Below are 20,591 nucleotides of genomic sequence, written 5' to 3'. Positions count from 1 at the left end.
GTTTCCTTGCAGCACCCCCCCCCCCATCACTCTCACACAACCTCACTTGCTCATGCATTCACTCTCTCTCTCTTTCTCTCTCTCTCTCTCTCACTCACTCACTCCGTCTCTCTCAACTCTCTTCACTCTTATCCTCTCTCCGTCCAACTCTCCAACTCTGTCTTCTTCTGGCTTCTCTCTCACCCACCCTTTCTCTCTCTCTCCCTCTCCCTCTCTCTCTTTCTCTCTCTCCCCCATGGTTCCATTCATATTCTAATCACAGCTTTCTCTTCTCCAGCTCACAGGCACTCCATCAGAGCCTCCCAGCCTTGGGCTTTGCACTTTTACTTCCCTCTTTTGTGGCCACTGCTCTCCTCCCAGGCACACTCAAATAAGGTTGCCTCAGAGGGAGAGAGAGTCCCCCCACCACCCCTCCGGATCAGTGTGCGCCAAACTCTGTGAGAAGTCGAGCGAAAGTCCAAAAAACGACCCCCCCCCCCCCCCCCCCCCCCTCCAAAGTTCTGTCCGGGCTACCTTCCCCTACGAGGGACGTATTGAAAAAGTGGATTCAGTGAGGAGAGAAAGCGTCATGGAAAAGAGCTGTGAGGATGGCACCACTTTTTTTTTTGCTTACAACTGCTGAAGAGAGGATTTAAATGGAGCACCTCCAAACTGAAAAGTCTATGTTCACAGATGTCCCGGTTCGTAGGCATGGAGGAGTAGGACACAGACATCAAGCTAAAAGACAAAAGTGTAAAATGTGACTGGAGACTTAAAAACTTGAGGGCGCTGGAAGTGTTGTGAGTGAAAGTGTGTGTGAGAGTGAGAGAGAGAGAGTGAGAGAGAGAGGAGGGGGTATGAAAACGTATTAAATGCTATAATGGAAGACGGGGAGGCCACAGTGCAAGGATTGCGTAGATCTAAGCCTCTTTTTTTCTGTGTGGAGGCAGCCTTTCTTATTCAAAACAGCCCCACAAAAGGCCTCCAGTGAGCCCTGCCACATCCCCATCTGACTCGCAGCCATTCATCAGCCTCCCAGCCTATCAATGACATGCCCCCATCAGGGCTCCTATAAAACCACAGCCTTTCCCATGAAACATCAGCAAACATTTTGACGGCTCTGGCTTTTCCCCCCGCTGGATTTCTGGAGACTCTGACCCCCCTCTCCCCATCCCGCCCCACCCTTGTCCCCACCTCCTCCGGGTCCTCTGGCTGCCCAACGCCAGCCTCTCAGCTCTCTCCTCTCTCTCTGCGCTCTCTCTCTCTCTCTCTCTCTCTGTCTCTCTCTGTCTCTTCCCCCATGCTCCTGTGCCGTGGTCAGCAGCAGGCTGAGAGAGAGAGACACGCCGGCGGACGGTGGACAGTGGACGGAGAGAGAGGCACTGACACTCGCTGTAGAGGGGGCAGCCCCTTACCAGAACGCCGTGGTGGTGCTGCTGCTGCTGCTGCTGCTGTTTTCTTTTCCCCGCTGGAGGAGCGCGAACGCTGTGGATGGGAAGAGGATGCATTGTGGGCTGCTGGAGGAGCCGGATATGGATTCCACAGGTTGGTCCATCTACTCTCTCTCCCTGGGGGCCGGGATGCGTTGGAAAGCTTGAGAGAGCTGACTAGGAGGTCTCTGGAGCTCATGGATGCTGGGGCCTGGAAGTTTGGGACCTCATCTCTGAAATCAAAGATTTTGGGGTGTATTCAACTATATATATATATATATTTAAAATTAAGGTTACATATGAGTGTTATTGTCATAGCTGAGAGGAGCAAGGGACTTTGATCCTGACAAACAAGTCTGTTCTATTATTTTAAAGAATGCAAGGATCTATATCGTTCTGAAAGAATGTTGGCCATTCAGAAGCAGAAATGCATGACACAAAAACAAAGTTTGGATGCAAAAGGAATTTAATGTCAGGTTTGAATCGGTTTGAATCGCTTTGGCACACAACATGATCCCATCCTGGACCGAGGCCGGAACCAAGTTTGTTTATGGTGCACCTGCTTGTAAAAGTTAAGCAAGTTAGTAGTCTATGCCGCAGAAAAATTCGAATAAAACTTTTTAATTTCAATGTATTTTTAATGTCCCTTAAATGCTGCAACATTAACACAAAAAATCTTGCGATTTAGACAATTATTTTAGCGCATTTGGATTTTGACACTGGCCCAAAGCTAGTGCGCACAATAGTTGGCTCCATCTCACTATAAACAGTCTAATTGGGAGGAGTGAATTCTGTGAGATTATAAATTGTTCGTCAGCCTAGTTTAAAAAAAAATCAAAATAGTTTACAAATTATCTTCCTAATGACTTGTTCAACCGTTTATTTCTTTCATTCTTTAATTCGACGGAACACAAGACGACTAATTTAAGGGGGCATTCCAACAAATGGTCCTAGATCCGTCTCAGCTTTAGATGGAATTTAATCCAATTATTTTGAGCTCTACTTTAACTGTGCATGCGATCAATGATTCAATTAGCTTACACCTCTATCTCCATTCATAGACTGACAATAAAACACCATGGTAAAATGTATTTCATCAGTTTGTCTGGTCGAATCTGATACAGCCTTTTAAAAAGACAACAAATAAATGTAGGTAGGCAAGTTTAGACATTCGATGCATATGGCTATTTATATTGCAGTGTATCCGCCACTGAGTATGGTTGTTAATATAAAACAATATTCTAATAGGCTAGATCCAATTAGCATATTAGGAAAATAACATGACCTAAGGACATTTGGCGATATTTTGTTATCAGGTTGCCTAATCTAGGCGTTGACTCAATACAATTTGAATATATTTGGCAAATCTGTGTTTATGGGGGAGGAGACTAAATTAATTTGAGATTAAAATTGTAAATTGTAAATGTGAAGTGTAGCCAATTATTGATGAACGGAATTGAAGATAAAACACAAAATATAGATGCTATAGTTTCAGAGTAGCATTATGGGCTGTAAGATAAACTGAAAGGTTGGCTTTAAGCATGGCCTATTGCCGAATTTTCTCAGTCTCAGTGACAGCACAGTTTGCGAAGCCCTCTGGATTACCAAATATTTTAATCATTTCTGTGGTGAGATAAAGTATTAGTCCTATTGACCTATACTGAACACTCATTTAAATCATCTTAGTCTAGTCTTTACTATGATGAATAGTTTTGCAAAGGTTTATCCACTAAAAGTCCAAAGTTTCCAAAGTTCTCCTCTGAACTTTAACCTCTTCTGTTGGAACAACCGGAACTTTGCTTTGCCACAGTTCAGCTTGGCAACCGGTGCCATGGCAATAGTTGTTGCAACCAGTGCGGGTCTAAGGTAGGCCCAAAGTCTACCCAAACATCGCCAGTGTTAATAATTGTTTCTGCCACTAGAGAGAACACCAGTCGCGCCATGTAGTAAAAATAATAAGAATGGAACAAAGACGCGTATGGCGCAGAACAGACGCTAGTTGAACATGCGCGCTCTTGAATGCTCCCTTCAGAACAATGCAGGATTCCTGCCGTTCTGATGAAAACATTTCAAACAGAGTCCCAGCTGTTTTAAATCACACTTGTGTATGGACCATAGATTGTTGTCAAATTGTCCCAGCTCGTGTAGTTGTGAGACCATGTTGCTATAGGCCATTTCTTAATATTGTATAATTTCCTGGTATGGTTTTTAATTCGTAGATGGTTTCAGTAAGGCCTAACAGTTGAACCATCAAAGCACTTCATGGTGAAGTGTCATTCAACACAGTGCAGTGTAATTATGCAAATATAACCCACCTCAGAGCTCACCGTTAGCCATGCACCTGTTGCCGATTTGATTATAAACCCGCTGATAGCTGCATTGCAGAATTCCTTCACAATCCAGCGATGTCAGTTTGTTGTTTCAGTTATTAATTCCCTTGAGATTTCATCTGACCCCAAAACCTTGTCACCCCTCTCCAGAGAGTTGGATTGAGAGATGCCTCAATGAGAGTGAGAGCAAGCGCTACTCCAGCCACACGTCCCTGGGGAATATGTCCAATGATGAGAGTAAGACCACCTCAACACAGTCGACATCAAAACAACCGCTCCTATGATTTCTCGAAAGTAACCAATATAATTCCTGAAATAAGATATTTTCTGTGTAGTATGTTTGAATGATTTAAATATATCTAAACTTTTTTTCTGTGGTTACTTTCTTTTAGAAATATTATCTTCTGTCCTAAATCAGCAAGCAGCAAAATATTTAAAACATATAATACTGCAAATGATTTACTTTTTACTAAATTTAGCTATCTAAAATTAATGCCATGATTGTATGCACTTTAATTCATCAATGACCCCAAAACTTTCAAACTGAAGATGGCTGTTAACCAAATAATGTTGTACTAATGGCATAATGTTAGATGATATGGTGTGGAATTTGATCATCTGGACAACCAGTGTATTTCCTCAACTAGCACTAGGTTATGGTTCCCTCAGCTGATTCTGTGTTTGTCTTCCCCCCACACAAGATGAGGAGAAAGAGAACAACAGAGCGTGTAAGCGTCACTCCACGCCAGCCACTCTGCAATGGTAAGTGGCCATCTTACATTCACTGCCTGTGTCGTGCTCCATGCTAATGCTGTCTGTTTGGGCCAGTGACATGGAGACATAGAGAGAGAGAGTGAGAGAAAGAGAGAGAGAGAAAAAAAAACAAAACAAAAGGGTAACAAACTTAAGTCAGATACTCTGATGAACAAGGTATTCTCTCCTGAAGCCAGAATTCATTTTTGGAGACTTAATCAGCTGTGTTGGGAAGCAGTTATTTTGTGCTTTGTAGTCTTGTTTGTATTCCTTTTTTTGTGACTGACAGCCACGATCATCCCATTTTGGACTTTGCAGAAGAAAGCTCCCCTTTCTGGCAAACTGCCCAGCTTGTATTTGCCGTGAGAAGATCAGCAGCGTAGTTGAGTTGAGCTTAGATAAGCAACAGGAGGCAAGGTGAAGACATGGGTCATGAAATGTGATGATCTCAATTTCGTTCTGGACATTAACTTTTTGGATCCAAAGGAATCCACTAGACATTCCTCAAAGAAACATTTGAAGAGATTTAATGATGATCATGTATGAGTTTACATTACATTACAACGTCAATGTCTATTATATGACTCACAGTCTGTATACACTGTTCTGGTAAGAATTAGTCTTTCATTTAATGTATGAATGACCTGAGCATAGCACAGGTCTCATGCCATGCATGTGTATTTTACTGTCACTAATAATTATAGTATGGACCCTTTCAAGAGAGTTCCATTATCAGCATCATAGTTGGCCCCACAAGACTTCCTTTTTAACATTTCATAATGTTATCTTAATGCAGAGGAAGTAGATTGGGGCCCAAATAGAATGTTCAAGCATTGTTTTTGTTTACCTTGTTGAAAGGATCCATACTTAGAAATGTAAAATTTTTATCTCAAATGTATTTGCCCAGGCCATTCTTTGAAGGTTCAGCACATTTTATCCACACTACATTTATTGACCATAATTTAAAAGGAAAATGAATATGCTATGATGAAGCAATGTCCAATGTCTAATCAGTTGAAATATTAGATTGGAATTTCTGACTAGTAACTGTCAGTATGAATGTGAGCACTGTTATACGTTTGCAGCATTGTAAACAATATGTTCATATCCAATCCTATAATTTAAATGTTTAAGTTATGACAACATGCATTTTGAGTGATTTATTTGAACTTTTCAGTGAACATGATCTAAGTGTCCACTGGTCTGACATTGTGTGTGTGTGTGTGTGTGTGTGTGTGTGTGTGTGTGTGTGTGTGTGTCCAGGCTGGAGGAGAACTATGAGATTGCAGAAGGAGTGTGCATCCCTCGCAGCGCACTCTACATGCACTACCTGGACTTCTGCGAGAAGCACGACTCCCAGCCGGTGAACGCAGCCAGCTTTGGCAAGGTGAGCAGCTACTCACGGCTTAGTGGCACAATTTTTCCTAATTGAAATTTTTTTCTAAAAAGGGGAAAATCATTTAGCTTGAAACTAAGGTCTTCTCAAGACTAAACTGGAACAAACAAGGGATTTACAAACAACAAGGGTTTACAAGGAATAGCAGGATTTTAGGACCACAGCAGGAGAACTCTTGCTATGTGATTTCTAGGTAGACACTGACGCTCTAGATCATTTTGGTTATATTCAAAACCTGTGAGATCAATCATTTTAACATTAAAACATCTGGATATTTCCTATAGTGCAGTTTGTCGCAATGTTGATGAGATGTATCGGCTAATTGTCTGCTGTCAACCCTGAAATAAAAGCAAGGAATGGCAGGAACAATGACAAACATGAGTGGCCTGCCACAACCAAATGCCTGCGCAAACCTTTTGGGTGGACAGTCCTAACCCCAGAGACACCATCTCCTCTGTTCCCACAACCCCTCATCCCACCTACCCCACCGTCAGACACCCCCCATCACACCCCTGTTGCCCCCCCCCCCCCCCCTGCCCCTCCCAGCCCCTGTCGGAGGATATTGAAAAAGAGTGGGGGCTTGGATTAATGTGTAATTAAAGGAAATTTGGAAGGGTGAGATGTTGCGGAATGTTAGATCAGTGGCCGGAGCAGCGAGGGGTATCCTTTGGGGAGGCTTCATTGATTCAGGACAAAAAGCAGAGAGGGAGCCCGGGCTCATTTATCAAACGGGGCCTGACACAAACTTCACAGCTTGGCCTCTTTTTTCATCCCACACAATAGAGAGCTCCACTGTTTGCTAAAGTTTCTGGGCCGGGAGCTGGGCCGAGGAGCCAGTCTTATGCACACATGCACGCACACACACACACACACACACACACACACACACACACACACACACACACACACACACACACACACACACACACACAAAAGAGACGACTTCCAATTTTTTAAATGAAAATATTCAAGAGAAACAATCTTCCATGCTTTCCAACAGTGACAATTGAGAAATATTCCGATAGTCTGCAGTTGAACAGCTGTTCTGTTCAGCTACCTGATCCTTTTGTTAGCACTTTAATTGTCAATATTTTATTGCCAATATTTACAGTTTGCTTTTCATTCTAAAACAAGAACAAATTTTTTTTTATCATTCTGCTAAACAGATCATAAGGCAACAGTTCCCTCAGCTAACCACGCGGAGACTTGGAACCAGAGGCCAGTCAAAGTAAGCCAACTCTCTCCTGTGCTTTCCATGCAAATCACACTACTTGCCCTTTTTTAGTTTCTGTTCTCTTCTGTTGTAAAATTAGACCAAATAAGTGTACAACATGACATGCTTTACAACGCAGGAGAAAACAGAATGCCTATCCTGTGTGAGATTGGAGAGTTTAGTTTTAGTTCTAAGCCTGTCACTTTGTGCCTGGTTTTGTTTTTGTTCTAAGCCTGTTGCTGTGTGTCTGCTCTTTGTCTCAGGTACCACTACTACGGCATCGCCGTGAAGGAGAGCTCGCAGTACTACGATGTGATGTACTCCAAGAAGGGCGCAGCATGGGTGAACGAGACGGGCAAGAAGGAGGTGACCAAGCAGACAGTGGCGTATTCACCGCGCTCCAAGCTTGGGACGCTCCTGCCAGACTTTCCAAATGTCAAAGACCTAAATCTGCCTGCAAGCCTGCCAGAGGAGAAGGTAAACAGGACCCTAAAATGCTCAGCCTCTACACACACACATACACACACACACACACACACCTCTTCTCAGACTAACATCCCTATCAAGTCCTACACACACACACACACAAGCATACACATACACAGTCACTCTCCTTACAAACACACACACTTTCACTTACAAATACACCCACCCACACACACACACACACTCTCACACCCCTCTGGCTGTTCCTTTCATCCGGCCTCCGGACCTGCCCCGCACTGCGCTGGGATTTAGAGCAGGACCTGGAGGATTTATGTGCTGGGTCCTCGCAAACTCTTAATCTTTTGGGGGCAGATAATAAGATCTCGCGTCAGACAAAGGACAGGCCCTAGCTGTCCGGCTTGAAAGAAAAGGCAGTAATTTTAAATGGTTTGTGGTGTTGCTGATCTCAAAAGCCTCCTTTTACACAGTGCAATGTACTTCTGGCATGGCTTGGTGGAAGGAATTTTACTTGTGCAAAGATCTTTGTGTTCTTAAGTATAGTGTATTTGTTCAATGTGGGAGTCATTTTTGTTTGTCACATTATATGTACTTCTGTTTACTTGTGTAAGGTCCAGATGGTACTCTTATTTCACTTAAATCAGATGACAATTATTATAAAGTATATTAACATGTAAATATTAAAGCAACACCCTTGGCATCAATATTCAACGGCATGTAGTGCAAAGACAGTACCCAGTTCAAAAACCAACTAAATGGGTCATAATCCTACCTGACCAGCAATGTTACATACAGCAATATCAAGCATTCTGGGCACGCATTGGCAATGTCATTTTATTTTTGGTATTATAAGTCATTGTACCATCAAAATGAGCTTGAAGCCTTCATTTGAGGGACTAAGAACTGCATTGTGTCGCTGTAAGTGTCAGAAAAGCCTCTTATGTGTATCAAACAAAGCACCTTGGCTGTAGACCGTTGTGTTTTCTTCTTTCAGGTCTCCACGTTTATTATGATGTACCGCACCCACTGCCAGCGGATACTGGACACGGTCATCAGGGCCAACTTTGATGAGGCAAGACGGTTTGTCTGTTCAGCTCATCTTTTGTGTTTCTTCTGTTTCTCTCTCCTCCTCCTCCTAGCTACCACTTTGTAGCGCTTTATTTGCATGTGTTTGTTTATTTGTTTCATTATTTATAAGTTCACCAAAAGTCTTTTCTCTTTCTCACCTGTTACAATGTACCAGCTGTCTTTTTACATAAGCTGAGACTTTTTGTAAGGTAACATAGTGTTTGTAACACTGGGTCGTGGTCGTCTGCAGGTCCAGAGTTTCCTGCTGCACTTCTGGCAGGGAATGCCACCTCACATGCTGCCCGTGCTGGGCTCCTCCATCGTGGTCAACATTGTGGGCGTGTGTGACTCCATCCTCTACAAGGCCATCTCCGGGGTCCTCATGCCCACTGTACTACAGGCACTGCCAGACAGGTGAGAGAAAGAGGGAGAGAGAGAGAGAGAAGCTCTCCATGACTGGTGAGATTAAATTCTCCTCTAACTAATTGTAGTAGTGTCCTTTTGTTGTTAACTGATTTAATAGCTGCATTGAACTCCTCCACCTGGCTCCCAAAGAAGGGCAATTGTACTTAGGACATCAGGGGCTAATCTCCACATGATTAGTCACTTAATAAAACCATTAACAGATTAACATTAGCAGAGAGCCGAAACAAAAGAAATTGTGAGAACTTTAGCTGAAATGTTTTCATTAATGCACAATTTTTTTTTCTTTATGGTCTCCTTTCTACCAAGTTTGACGCAGGTAATTCGGAAATTTGCCAAACAGCTGGACGAGTGGCTGAAGATCGCATTGCATGACTTGCCAGAGAACCTGAGGAACATCAAATTTGAATGTATGTAGTTTTTTAACTCTTTCAAATGAATACATGCAAAGTGTGACACTCAAACAACCAAAGTAATTCTTACAGGAGTAAAACTAATTCATGTACATGTATGTCCTCATTCAGTGGCTCGAAGATTCTCCCAGGTTCTAAAGCGGCAAACGTCTTTAAACCACTTATGTCAGGTAAAGATTTTATTTACTTTTTATAATCTGTATGGAGATAAAGACAAAATATAGTAGGAATATAAAACATAATATGATTTCTATTTTATAAGTTATGTAATTGTCTCTGTTATAATATTTTGCCCTCTTCGTCATACAGCTTGATCTCTGTTGATATATACAGTATATGTTTGTGTGTTGTTGTTTCAGGCTTCACGGACGGTCATCCACAGTGCGGACATCACGTTCCAGATGCTGGAGGACTGGCGTAACGTGGACCTGAACAGCATCACCAAGCAGACACTCTACACGATGGAGGACTCGCGAGAGGACCAACGCAGACTCATCATCCAGCGTAAGCTACTCACCAGCACTCGCACAGAAGATCGCCTCTAGCAGACAGCAGTCAACAGAGGGCCATCACTGAGATTTAGCTCCTTTTATCAGAATTTTTAAATTAATTATTAGTTGAATACAGCCCATATTCATTTCCTGACATGCATGATTGTCCCATTATTCACTGTCTTTGACAGAATGGGTGTGTGGCAGAGGAGCTTCATCTGCTGTGTCTTTTGGTTCATGATCACTTGGATGACATATATTGTGGAAAGCAAATGTCGAAACCAGCCATTTCAGTCAGTTAATATCCGTTTGAATAGCATTTTTCACTAGTCTAATACTTGTGATATTTTAATGGGTCAGATATATTCCTAATATCATCCTTAATCATTTTGACCTGAGCAACATTAACAAAATAAATAATAGTTGGTATTCCTCTTTTCCAGGATCAGTAGCTTTTAGCTTAGTTAGTTGGAGAGTTGCTCGGTCAGGTGTTGTTAGTTGGTTTGGTTGTAAATTAGGCTAGTGAATTTGTTCATATGTAAACAAGCTTCTGAAAATGGGCCATTTAATGGGGAGGAGCACAAAATTATGGCTTGAATTGTTGTTTTAGCACAATGAGCAGCACTGCATGTTTTTACATGGTTTGTAATTGTTTGTTTAATCAGTATCCCTGTGGAATTAGAACTGGGTGTGAACTGGAGGGGATTCATTTGTGCATCTTGCTCAACATGCTTCAAACTCACATATAATATATGACAACAACACTAAAACATTCATTATTGATTTTGGCACACAAAATCACTGAGGATGAAAATCACCCTGTTTGATAGGAGTTTTAGGTTGAATGATTCTTTTAGTTTTGTAATTAGTTTAGAGGCTCTCAGGTCAGTGCTCGATCATTCCCACGACCACTAGAGTCAAGATTTCATTATGCAGACCGAAAGGTTAACCAGGTTCATCCACGTCCTGACACCCTGCCACAGCATTGCAAATTCATTTTAGCGTCGGCTCCTTCTAAATGACTAAAGGGGTTAAAGTTCACAGATTAATTTATGTCATTTCATAAAGACACATAGTTTGGAGTTCCTCTTGTGACACCCTTATTTCGTCATGTCTGATGTTTTAATCTGCAGTGAAACAATCAGCTTTGATTTAAAGAATTTATTGGTTTAGGACCACCACTAAGGACAGATTTGAGATATTGGCTTTAGCTAAATAAAAAATGAACTTTTCTCTTCATTGATGTTAGCGGACTGTGCCAGGGATCTGCCGCAGATGTGGCACGGATCTGGCAGGAGTTAGCTGCCATGTTGGTCAGTTTCTTGGCTGTGGCTCGGTCATTCTGAGCATGTCCAATGAGACTTGACATCTCTGCTTGGGCCCACTTGGCTCCCATTTCAGAGATCTCAAGCTGGATTTTATTCATCCTCTCAAAAGCTGATGAAGAGATTGTCACTAACTTCATTCTACTTCTCCGGTCAGTTTATCAAGAGTTTGATCGCTTGCTGGAAGACCAGTCGCCCATCGAAGCCTACATTGAATGGCTGGACTCCATGGTGGACAGATGTGTAGTGAAGGTGAGGTCTTTCGCACTTTTTACCAACATCCATTCTGAATATGAGAATGTGTTTTTTTTCCAAAGGGATAAGCTAGGGAGCAGTCTTTTGTTTGAATGTATGGAGTCATCTCAATATAATTATTTCCTCAAAGAAAATATGGAAAATATTTGCCCATAAACTTAGCAATAAGTGTAAGAGATAAGAAATAAGAGAATCAATTTAATCTTTCTTCTTATATAATATAGTCTTAGCCTCTACTATAAGCTTCACTTGAGAATGCTCACAGGCATTCTTGAGAGCCCAGCCTCAGTCAGACCCAGTGTGTTGGACTAGCCATTCGTTTAGTGTAATGCTTTTTAGAATGAGAGCTGTGCATGTGAATACCAACGGCATCACCTTGTACTGACACCAAGGCACTTGTGATGCAATTCTCCAACTTAATGATGTCTTCATGGCCCCTATTTGCGTCCATTATGTTCCAGATATGGGCTTGTAAAATCCGGTCGCCATGGCGACGTCCCGGACTCGCCAGACAATAGTTGAATGGGAGGGCGTGTCCCCAGGGGCAAATCAAATAGTTGACTTGTTGACATGTTTGCCGTTCCTGGGGGTTAAGCCCCGGTGTGGACCTAGAGGTTAAAGCGACCCCTTCTTTACTCCTCCGAGCTTCTCCCCCCACCTCCTCCTCCCCTCTGCTCTCCTCTCCTGTGCTCTGGGGCTTTTCTCATGCTAATGTCTCCTCCAGGAGGCCGGGAAGCGGCCTGGGAGTCTGAGGAGGGTGGCCCAGCAGTTCCTGCTCATGTGGTCGTGTTTTGGGACGCGCGTGATCCGGGACATGACTCTTCACAGCGCACCCAGCTTCGGTAAGTCCAGCTGCCTGCAACACAATGGTGGGAGGACAGACTGGAGGTGTCATGAGTCAAATATGTGAGCACAAGAAGGGAATGGTCTCGCCCTTTTATCAGTTCTGTGACCTGTTAGGACCAAATGTGCAAACCTTAAATGTGCGAATTGTTTATTAACCTTGTAAGAACAGCTACCTCACCAGTCGCACCAGTTAATTAGCACACTCTGGTGTTGCATAGTTCAGTCCAGAGAAGCTGCATCCCATCTCCATGCTTCTCTCCCCATACACCAGTCAACAACTCCCACACAAGATGGCCGCTAGGCCAGGCTGTGGCCCAGTCTAACCAACTTGCCACTCGTGGCAAGAGTTCCTTTTTTAAAGAAAGGGAGAGAGAGAGAGAGAGGCATAAAAAGAGAGAGAGAGAGAGAAAGGAAGAAAGAATAAAAAAGGCCCCCCTCCCCTTTGGACCTGTCTGTGAATATCAAAGACACAGCTGGTTGCAGTGTTTTGATAATGCAGCTCCCTGTACGAAAACAGCTAATTAACAAAGGCTGACCCCCCTCCTGAGTCTCCCCCCTTTCTCCATTTTACGAGCCGGCAGTGCTGCGGACCGCGCGCTGAATAGCACTCCGTGTTTATTATGCGTGCGGGGAACTGCAGCCACCAACACAATGTGTAGATTGTGTCACGCTTCACCCAAACTCTCTCTCTTTCTCTCTCTCTCTCACTTTCTCTCTCTTTCGGCCCCCTCCTCACCCATTCATGGACTGGGGTGCAGGCATCATGTCTGCGCCAGTGACTTTGGAGGGGGTACAAACTTAAAAAACTATTTCAGCTGCAGTTTCTCTGTCCCTCAGGAGAACAGCCCAAAGAGTCTGGTCAGCGGTTTGTGTCTAAACACATTTGTCACCACTGTTTTGTTGACACCTTTGTTTAGTTTCTGTGTACAATATCTTTACTTCATTGTTCCTCGTCATATTTGATTTGTTGATACTTTTCCATGATGAGCGATGGCAAAGAGATGAGGCGATGCATGTTCCCTTTCCATGCAAATGATCATATGACAATACTATTATTTGGCTATTTTTAGTAGAATGATAATTAGCTAATCCAGTCATATGAAAATGTCTCACTCACTCACACATGGAAACATGCAGATGCATTGCACACACACACACATGTGCACTCATAAAAGCACACACACACACACTCAAACACACATAAGCAGTGTGTGTGGTTATGCTAATGTATGTTTGCTGTATGCTCCTCTGCAGGCTCGTTTCACCTGATCCACTTGATGTTTGACGACTACGTGCTGTACCTGCTGGAATCACTGCACTGCCAAGAGCGCGCCAACGAGCTGATGAGGTCCATGAAGGGCGAGGCCAGTACAGGTGAGTCCAGTCCAGCCAGCACCACCAGCCTCCACTGGACAGGCTTCACCCAGTGGAAGAGCAACACAATGCCTTCTACCCAGTGCTCCTGGTCCTGGTGGGCCATCACCATGTTAGAGGAGGGGGCTTGAAAACAAATTGGCACCACATACTTAATCAGTGCGGTGAACACTATTTTCTGCAAAACACGCAATCAATGTAAACGAGTAGTGTACCAGATGCAAGTACGTTTTTGTATCCTTATCATGTGAAAGCACACCAGTAAGCATATGTTTGATCCTCCTGGGCATCACTGACCTTTATGACCACTCCTCATAGCCGATCGAGTTGAAGACATGATGCTGACAGAAACCACACCCTCGTCCCCTGCCGCCTACTCGCCCGCCAAATCGGTCCTCTCGGTCGGAGTCCCAGCCCTCAGCTCGCCCACCTCTGCCCAGTCTCCGGAATATACCGGTGTGCCCGCTACCACAGGTAAACAGCCTAGCCTCTGCCGGACGTGGCTGGCTCCTCATGGAAATGTCTTTTTAGAGGAAATAATGAAAGTGAAAATGCATAAAACAATGCTAAGAGACGGTTATTACACCCATATAGTAACCTGATGTTAATGGCAAATATATGAAGTATCGTCAAGTTGTATCAGAGTTGAGGTGAATCTGGTCACTGCCTTTATATTATGGCTAAAAGCACAGCTGCAACACATGTGTTCCATATGTGTGTATTCTGTGTGTGTGTGCATGTGCCAGGTGCTGTTCAGTCATATACCTGGTCCCTTACGTACACAGTGACTACGTCGGGAGGCTCCCCACCTGAAGGCGGACCCCAGCTCTCCTGCATGCGCAGTGCCCCCTCCGTGACCCCTCCCACCGCCGGCCACCGCGTGCCAGTCTACCCACACCGGGATGAGCACGGGTGAGCACACACACACACACACACACACACACACACACACACACACACACACACACACACACTTACACAAAGATGTCATCACACCTGATGTTTTCTCTTTTACACACAGACACACTGGCACTAACAACTCTCAATCTTGGAAAATTGTTTGCAAAAAATATTAATTTATTCTTTACATTGTTGAAGTATTCTTTTTGTCAGTGTCTGAAGTTGTCATCACACATAGGATATTTTGGGCCGCTTTGAGACTCACTAGTTTCCCTTCTCTGCCTGCTTTAGCTACACGGGGAGCTACAACTACAGCAGCTACACAAACCAGCACCATCACCCGATTCAGAGCCAGTACCCCAGTCTGCCCCATGAAGCAGGCCTTCCTACACCCCTCCACTACCCTGCCTACCACCGCACGCCTGCACAGGTCAGTCTCTCTCTCTCTCTCTCTCTCTCTCACACACACACACACACACACACACACACACACACACACTTTCAAATAATACATTATTTGTACATTCACAATTGATCAACTAAATTTCTATGAGCATGTACCCTCAGTGACAAAGTCATGTCAGTATCCTATACAATATTGGGAAGATCAGGCCTTATCTAGCACAGTATGCCACACAACGTCTTGTACAGGCCATGGCTCTATCCCAGCTGGACTGTCTCTGGAATCTGCACCTCGCTATCTTAATTTCATGATCTAGCTCTACGACTCCTCTGTTTAGCTTGTCTTTAACTAATTCATTCTTACAGAGTTGTGTTTGTATATGTTTATGTCTATTGTTATTATTCTATTGCATGTTATTTAGTCTATTACTAATATTGGTCATTTATATTTAGGCTAAAATAGTTTTTTTTTATTTTGGTGTTAATGTAATGTTTATTGATGGCACTGTAAGCGTCTGCTAAGTACCATAAATATACATTTGATTTGGGTAAATGTGTCACTAGCCAATAGTTGAGTGATGATCTGAATATCTCTCTTTCATAGCACAATGGTTTTAGTGATATTTTACCTAGTTGTAGGATATGTTAAATATAAATAGGCATGGCTACACACACACACACACACACACACACACGTCTTTGTGTTTTTATTTGTGGATGGCTCTGACTGTTTAGAGAGGTTTCACACAAGTGCTGAAGAGATTTATTAGTAATTTCTTTCATTCAGGAATGTTTATTTTTACAGTTTTACAGTCCAAATTTGTCTGTGGGGTCTGTCTTATTGAAAGATTGTGTGAAAATTGTGTAAAGGGGATAGGTAAATACCGGTATGCTTTGAGAAGAGATCTCGTAAGAAAGTGAGAATGAAAAATGGCCTAGAGGTCCAGATAAACACAAGCCTTTTCCAGAATCTCCTCGTATTTACCGTCACTCCCATATACATCCTTTTATCACTCTATAATGACATTTGTGTAAGTGTGTGTTTGTGTGTGTGTGTGTGTGTGTGCGTGTGTGTGTGTGCGTGTGTATTCATGGCTGGATAATGGAAGCTTGGTGTTGTGTATTCACCCTCTTTTGTCTTCTGGGAGTGTAAATTCCTGGGTGCCCTTTGAAAGGTTGAATTTTACGAGGCCCGTAAGTCAGGAAGGAATGTTAATATGGATGCTAATGACAGATGGGCTGGTTAGCTCGCTGGACGCAGGTGGCGCGAGGCTCTGGAGGTCTGTGGGGCTGACAGTATGCCGCCTGTGTTATTGCCGAACGGCAGACTCCTGTGTGCACTGCACTGTAGGTCTCTCACCCACCAGCAGGTGGACGTCTCCACTAGTTAAGCAAACTGAAGGAGATATCCAAGCCCTGAAGTTTGTTTTCACCCTCTTGGGTTTCCTTTGAGCCTGCTTGTAGTTTCTCTGTGACATCTATGTTTGTTCTAAGAGCCTAGTAACTGATCCATGAGTGGTTGGATGTATATGAGTGTCTGTGTATACTCTGTGGAATGGTTACTGTTGGATTTCTGGGCATTACTGACCATATGTAAAACTGCCCTTTGACAAATGAGCCAGATTTTAGTGAAAAAACAGTATAGTACATAGAAAAAAACAGCCGTGGAAACAAATGATAGAGGAGATAAGTCATGTCTAATGAAAATGTTCTGGGTACAATGTATCCATGTTTCTCTGCATCAATTTGGATACAATGTAGTGTACTCCCATTGCAGGGATCAGATCCTCAGATCCTGTCAGTTGTATTGTTTTCTCTGCTCTTTCTTTTGCTACTAGTGCGTCAGCAGTTCAATGGAAACAATGAGGCAAACTAATGAAATAAGGAGAGAGAAAGAAAGAGAGAAAAGTTTGGGTTGAAAAATTGGGAGCTGGCAAGGATGTGTGTGCGTGTGCATGCGTGCATGCGTTCGTGCGCGTGTGTGTGTTCACGCATGCATGTGTGTGCGTCTGTGTGTGTGTGTGTGTGTGTGTGTGTGTTTGTGTGTGTGTAGGGGTCGCAGACACTGTCAGCCGTAGCGGGTGTTAGCTAGCTGACTCTCCCGATGGTAATTTCCTGTCGAGGGCCCTCCAGCACATACAGGCTTTGTGTGGAGCCAGGATCAGCTGGGTCTCAGTGCCTCTGGAGCGGCCGGCTCACTGGCCCCTTCTCTTCTCCGCGCAGCGGAAGCCCCCAGTGAAAGGTGGCCTGGCCGCTGCCCAGCATGTGCCGGCCTAATGCTCCCCTCCCAATACACCCCCTTCATCCTCCACCCCCCACATCCAGGGCTCAATAGGGCTTCTTGCACCCCCCCTCACCCTCAACCCCAGTCAGCGCTTGCGTCAGGGAGGAAAGGGGGAAGTGTGTTTATTAAAATATTGTTATTCAATAGTCTCTTTTCTGTGCACGAACAAGGGGTCAGTAAGCCTGCTGCCCTGCTCTCTGACCCTGCCTGACTCCCCTTTTCCGTCACACACAAGCCCATAATGGGGGCGACTGTCGAGGACGTAAATTTAGAACGAGAGGGTGAATCTTTTGCTCAGACTTATTTTTCCCCCTCTGCGATTTAAAATTAAATTGGGCACAATGCACAGGCTTTGTCCTGAGTTGGTCTGTGGAGAGGACGGGACAGTGATGGCACAAGTAAAGCGTTATGTAGGGGCGCTTTCGTGCATACAGGGCCTGTTTTAACCAGCACTTGTTTCCAATCTGGGCCTCTGTGTTTGTGGCTGGTAACCTATGGCAACAAAAATACTAGCAGCTGTCCACTCACTGAAGTCAAACTTTAGCTCAAACTTCACCTCATATGGATATCAGCCTCCTCAGTGTCCTGTACACAAATTCTTTTATTTTGCCAGTTGAAAGCTACTGATAGTATACTACTGAATATAAAAGTGTGGCAAAAACATTTATAAAGCTGTTTTTTGTCATTCCTGCTGCGGTGATTGTGAGTAAGGGAGGGCTTGACTCTCATATCACTCCTATGCATCCCATGAGTAACATTTCACTGCATCCTCCATCTCTACAGCTACACCATCTCTACAGCACATGTTTCCACTCTTCTGTGTGCGTCAGACAAGCCTCGTGCTGATACCTCTTATGCAACACCCTCACTAAGCATCTTTTGTTTGACATACTTATCTGCTATATCTTGCATTAGCCTTTCTCCTTATACTTATCTGCTATATTTTGCACAACCTTTCTCTGGAGAAAGAGTATACACTGTCCAGTGCACTAACCCATAACCCCCCCCCATTGTTTGTTTTTGCAGTACCCTCTCAACAGTCCGATGGCCCGCATGGAGCCCTGCCTGATGGGCGGCACGTCCCGGCTGCACCCGTCGCCCGTGGCCCCGCGCTGGCCCGACCTGCCGGCCGCCAACGGCTGCTACTCCACCCCGCCCATGCACTCGTCCCGCTATGGCGCCGGCGCCGAGGTCTACGCGCCGCTGGCCCCGCGCCGCACCACCGACTACGAGCACGCGCAACACTTCCCCGGCTTCGCCTACATCAACGGCGAGGCCACCACTGGCTGGGCCAAGTAGAGAGGGCCGGGGGACAGCCTCTGGACAGCAGCGTCTCATCAGCCCTGTGTGTCAGGAATGTCCACCGCCTTCAGGAGGGGCCAGATGACAGGAGTGAGAGGTCGAGCCGTCCATCTCATCTGAGACAAGGCAGAGCCTCCAATTGTCGTCATTAAGGGAGAGGAGAGATATCTTGCCTGCAAACTCCCTTGACCCTGATTGTTTTCTTGGTTCTCTCTCCAGTGAGAATCACAATCTGTTTTGCTGTGCCTTTTACATGCCCCCCCCCCCCCTCGTGTCTTTATTAGTAGTGGGCTTTGGTCTGCCACTCCTCAGTCAACAGTTGGCGCAGATCCATGGCCAGACCTACGCAACTCACCAGACTGTTTACCTTCAGCGCCTCTGAAGACGTCAGTGCAATTGCTCAAGTGTCGTTCTGGCCGTTAACATCCTTCTACTGTTTCGTGGTGCATTGACCTCACCCTGCCCCGCTTGCGTAGTGGGAGGCAAACTGTCCCTGCTCCAGCACCATATCGAGGGGATCCAGGACGTGCAGAGGCCGTCTGTTCCCTTCCCCCCTCTGTGTGGGAGCCAGCACACGTGCAAGTGTGTCATGAAGCAAATCAAACCACTGGCAGCCACAATCAGTCCCATCTACACTGCAGCAGCTCATTTCAAATGTGGAGATTGTCATTTCACATCAATCAGTGTTCTGGAATGGGTTTTGCCTTGCTTTCGTAGGCTTCTGTAAACTCTCTGTCATAGGAAGCCTGCATCTGTGGAAGGACTTATCATAGATATATATATATATATATATACTCTGTAGCTGTGTAACATGCTATCTTTTTCCCTGTGTTGGTGCAGTGTTTGGTGTTTTGTATGGTTAGTGTGAAAAACGCGTTCATAACCTAGGTTTGTGTGTTTTTAAATGCACTCCGAGCTCCTGTGGATCTATTACCCTATGGGTAGAAATAAAAAGGAAAATCTATGTAAGAAAAATGTAACATTTATGATCTCTAGTCACTTTTTTCCTGTAAATAAAAGCACTCAATAACTGCTGTGGTGACAACTGTTACCGTGTAAAATGATATTATGTGGAGTAATTTGTTACCACATAAAGAATTTTTAAAATCCATACAATTTTGTGGACTCTTCTTTTCTCCTTTTAGACTGATTTGCATTTCAAATGTACACTTGAAGAACTCAACATTTGACTTGGTAGAAATTAGTAGCAATGTGAACAGTAAAATTACATTGCTGCACCTTGCACATAAAGGGTCTTAAGATATTTTATACCAAACGCTGACAATCAAGATAAGTTAGACCCAGAGACGTAGAAGTAAAAAACTACAACATTAAATAATGATCTTTGGGTGCTTATAGTATTATGACACCCCACTGCTGCCATCTTAGGTGTCTTACGAAATCTGGAATTCAGATTACCTGTAAACACACATTATTAGTCATTTATTCTACAAGTTGTTTGTTAACATCTGATTTATGGTGGATTCCCAAACGTCCTTACAATTCCATGTCCTGGTTAAGACAGTTTCTGTTAAGTCAATTATGAGTGCAGGCACTCCTTGATTTGAACAGTGTGTGAAGCAGATGAAGCATTGTTAATGTTTTTGCATGTTGTTTGCATTGCCTGCACCATTCTCTCCCCTCCTCCTCCTCAGCTGTGAGTCAGCAAAGGGCTGAGACCTTTTGAGCTTGCCGGACTAATGTAAGTCATTTCTGGTTAGCTGCTGGAGCTCAACTGGGGATGGAGGTGAGGTGAGAGAGGCCACACCCAGGGAGGAGTTCAATTTCAATGGGCTGCAGGTCCTGCTGAGGAGGGCTCTGACCTTCAACCTCTAGTCTTGCACAGCTCCTATTTTATGACTATTTGCAAAGGGCATTATCTGTAAAACAAATACCATTTCTCCCGGTCTCTTAGGAGTTCACCTCAGATGGATCTGTTTCTTGGGAGAGATCTTTATAGTCC

The 20,591-nt window shown here is 44.2% G+C and overlaps 1 protein-coding gene across 2 annotated transcripts; it reads left to right on the top strand.

Annotated features, from left to right (window-relative positions):
• Positions 1 to 770: 770 nt before the first annotated feature.
• rfx4 (regulatory factor X, 4) lies at positions 771 to 19,696 on the top strand. 2 transcript variants are annotated; one of them, XM_042109110.1, is made up of 18 exons: positions 771 to 1,524; positions 3,890 to 3,976; positions 4,441 to 4,501; positions 5,756 to 5,879; positions 7,055 to 7,116; positions 7,365 to 7,578; positions 8,540 to 8,617; positions 8,864 to 9,027; positions 9,346 to 9,446; positions 9,561 to 9,619; positions 9,809 to 9,953; positions 11,423 to 11,517; positions 12,245 to 12,362; positions 13,621 to 13,740; positions 14,059 to 14,214; positions 14,487 to 14,652; positions 14,932 to 15,070; positions 18,353 to 19,696. In XM_042109110.1, the coding sequence occupies exons 1-18, from the start codon at positions 1,482 to 1,484 to the stop codon at positions 18,623 to 18,625; spliced, it is 2,205 nt and encodes a 734-aa protein (XP_041965044.1). In that variant the 5' UTR covers positions 771 to 1,481; the 3' UTR covers positions 18,626 to 19,696. The 2 variants fall into 2 exon arrangements, with proteins under 2 accessions (XP_041965044.1, XP_041965045.1); XM_042109111.1 differs by having other exon boundaries at positions 772 to 1,524; positions 14,526 to 14,652.
• The last annotated feature ends 895 nt before the right edge of the window (positions 19,697 to 20,591 follow it).

This window comes from Alosa sapidissima, chromosome 11 (genome assembly GCF_018492685.1).
Source record: "Alosa sapidissima isolate fAloSap1 chromosome 11, fAloSap1.pri, whole genome shotgun sequence".
In the NCBI taxonomy this organism is placed as follows: domain Eukaryota; kingdom Metazoa; phylum Chordata; class Actinopteri; order Clupeiformes; family Clupeidae; genus Alosa; species Alosa sapidissima.
This window is presented reverse-complemented; position numbering and strand designations above follow the sequence as displayed.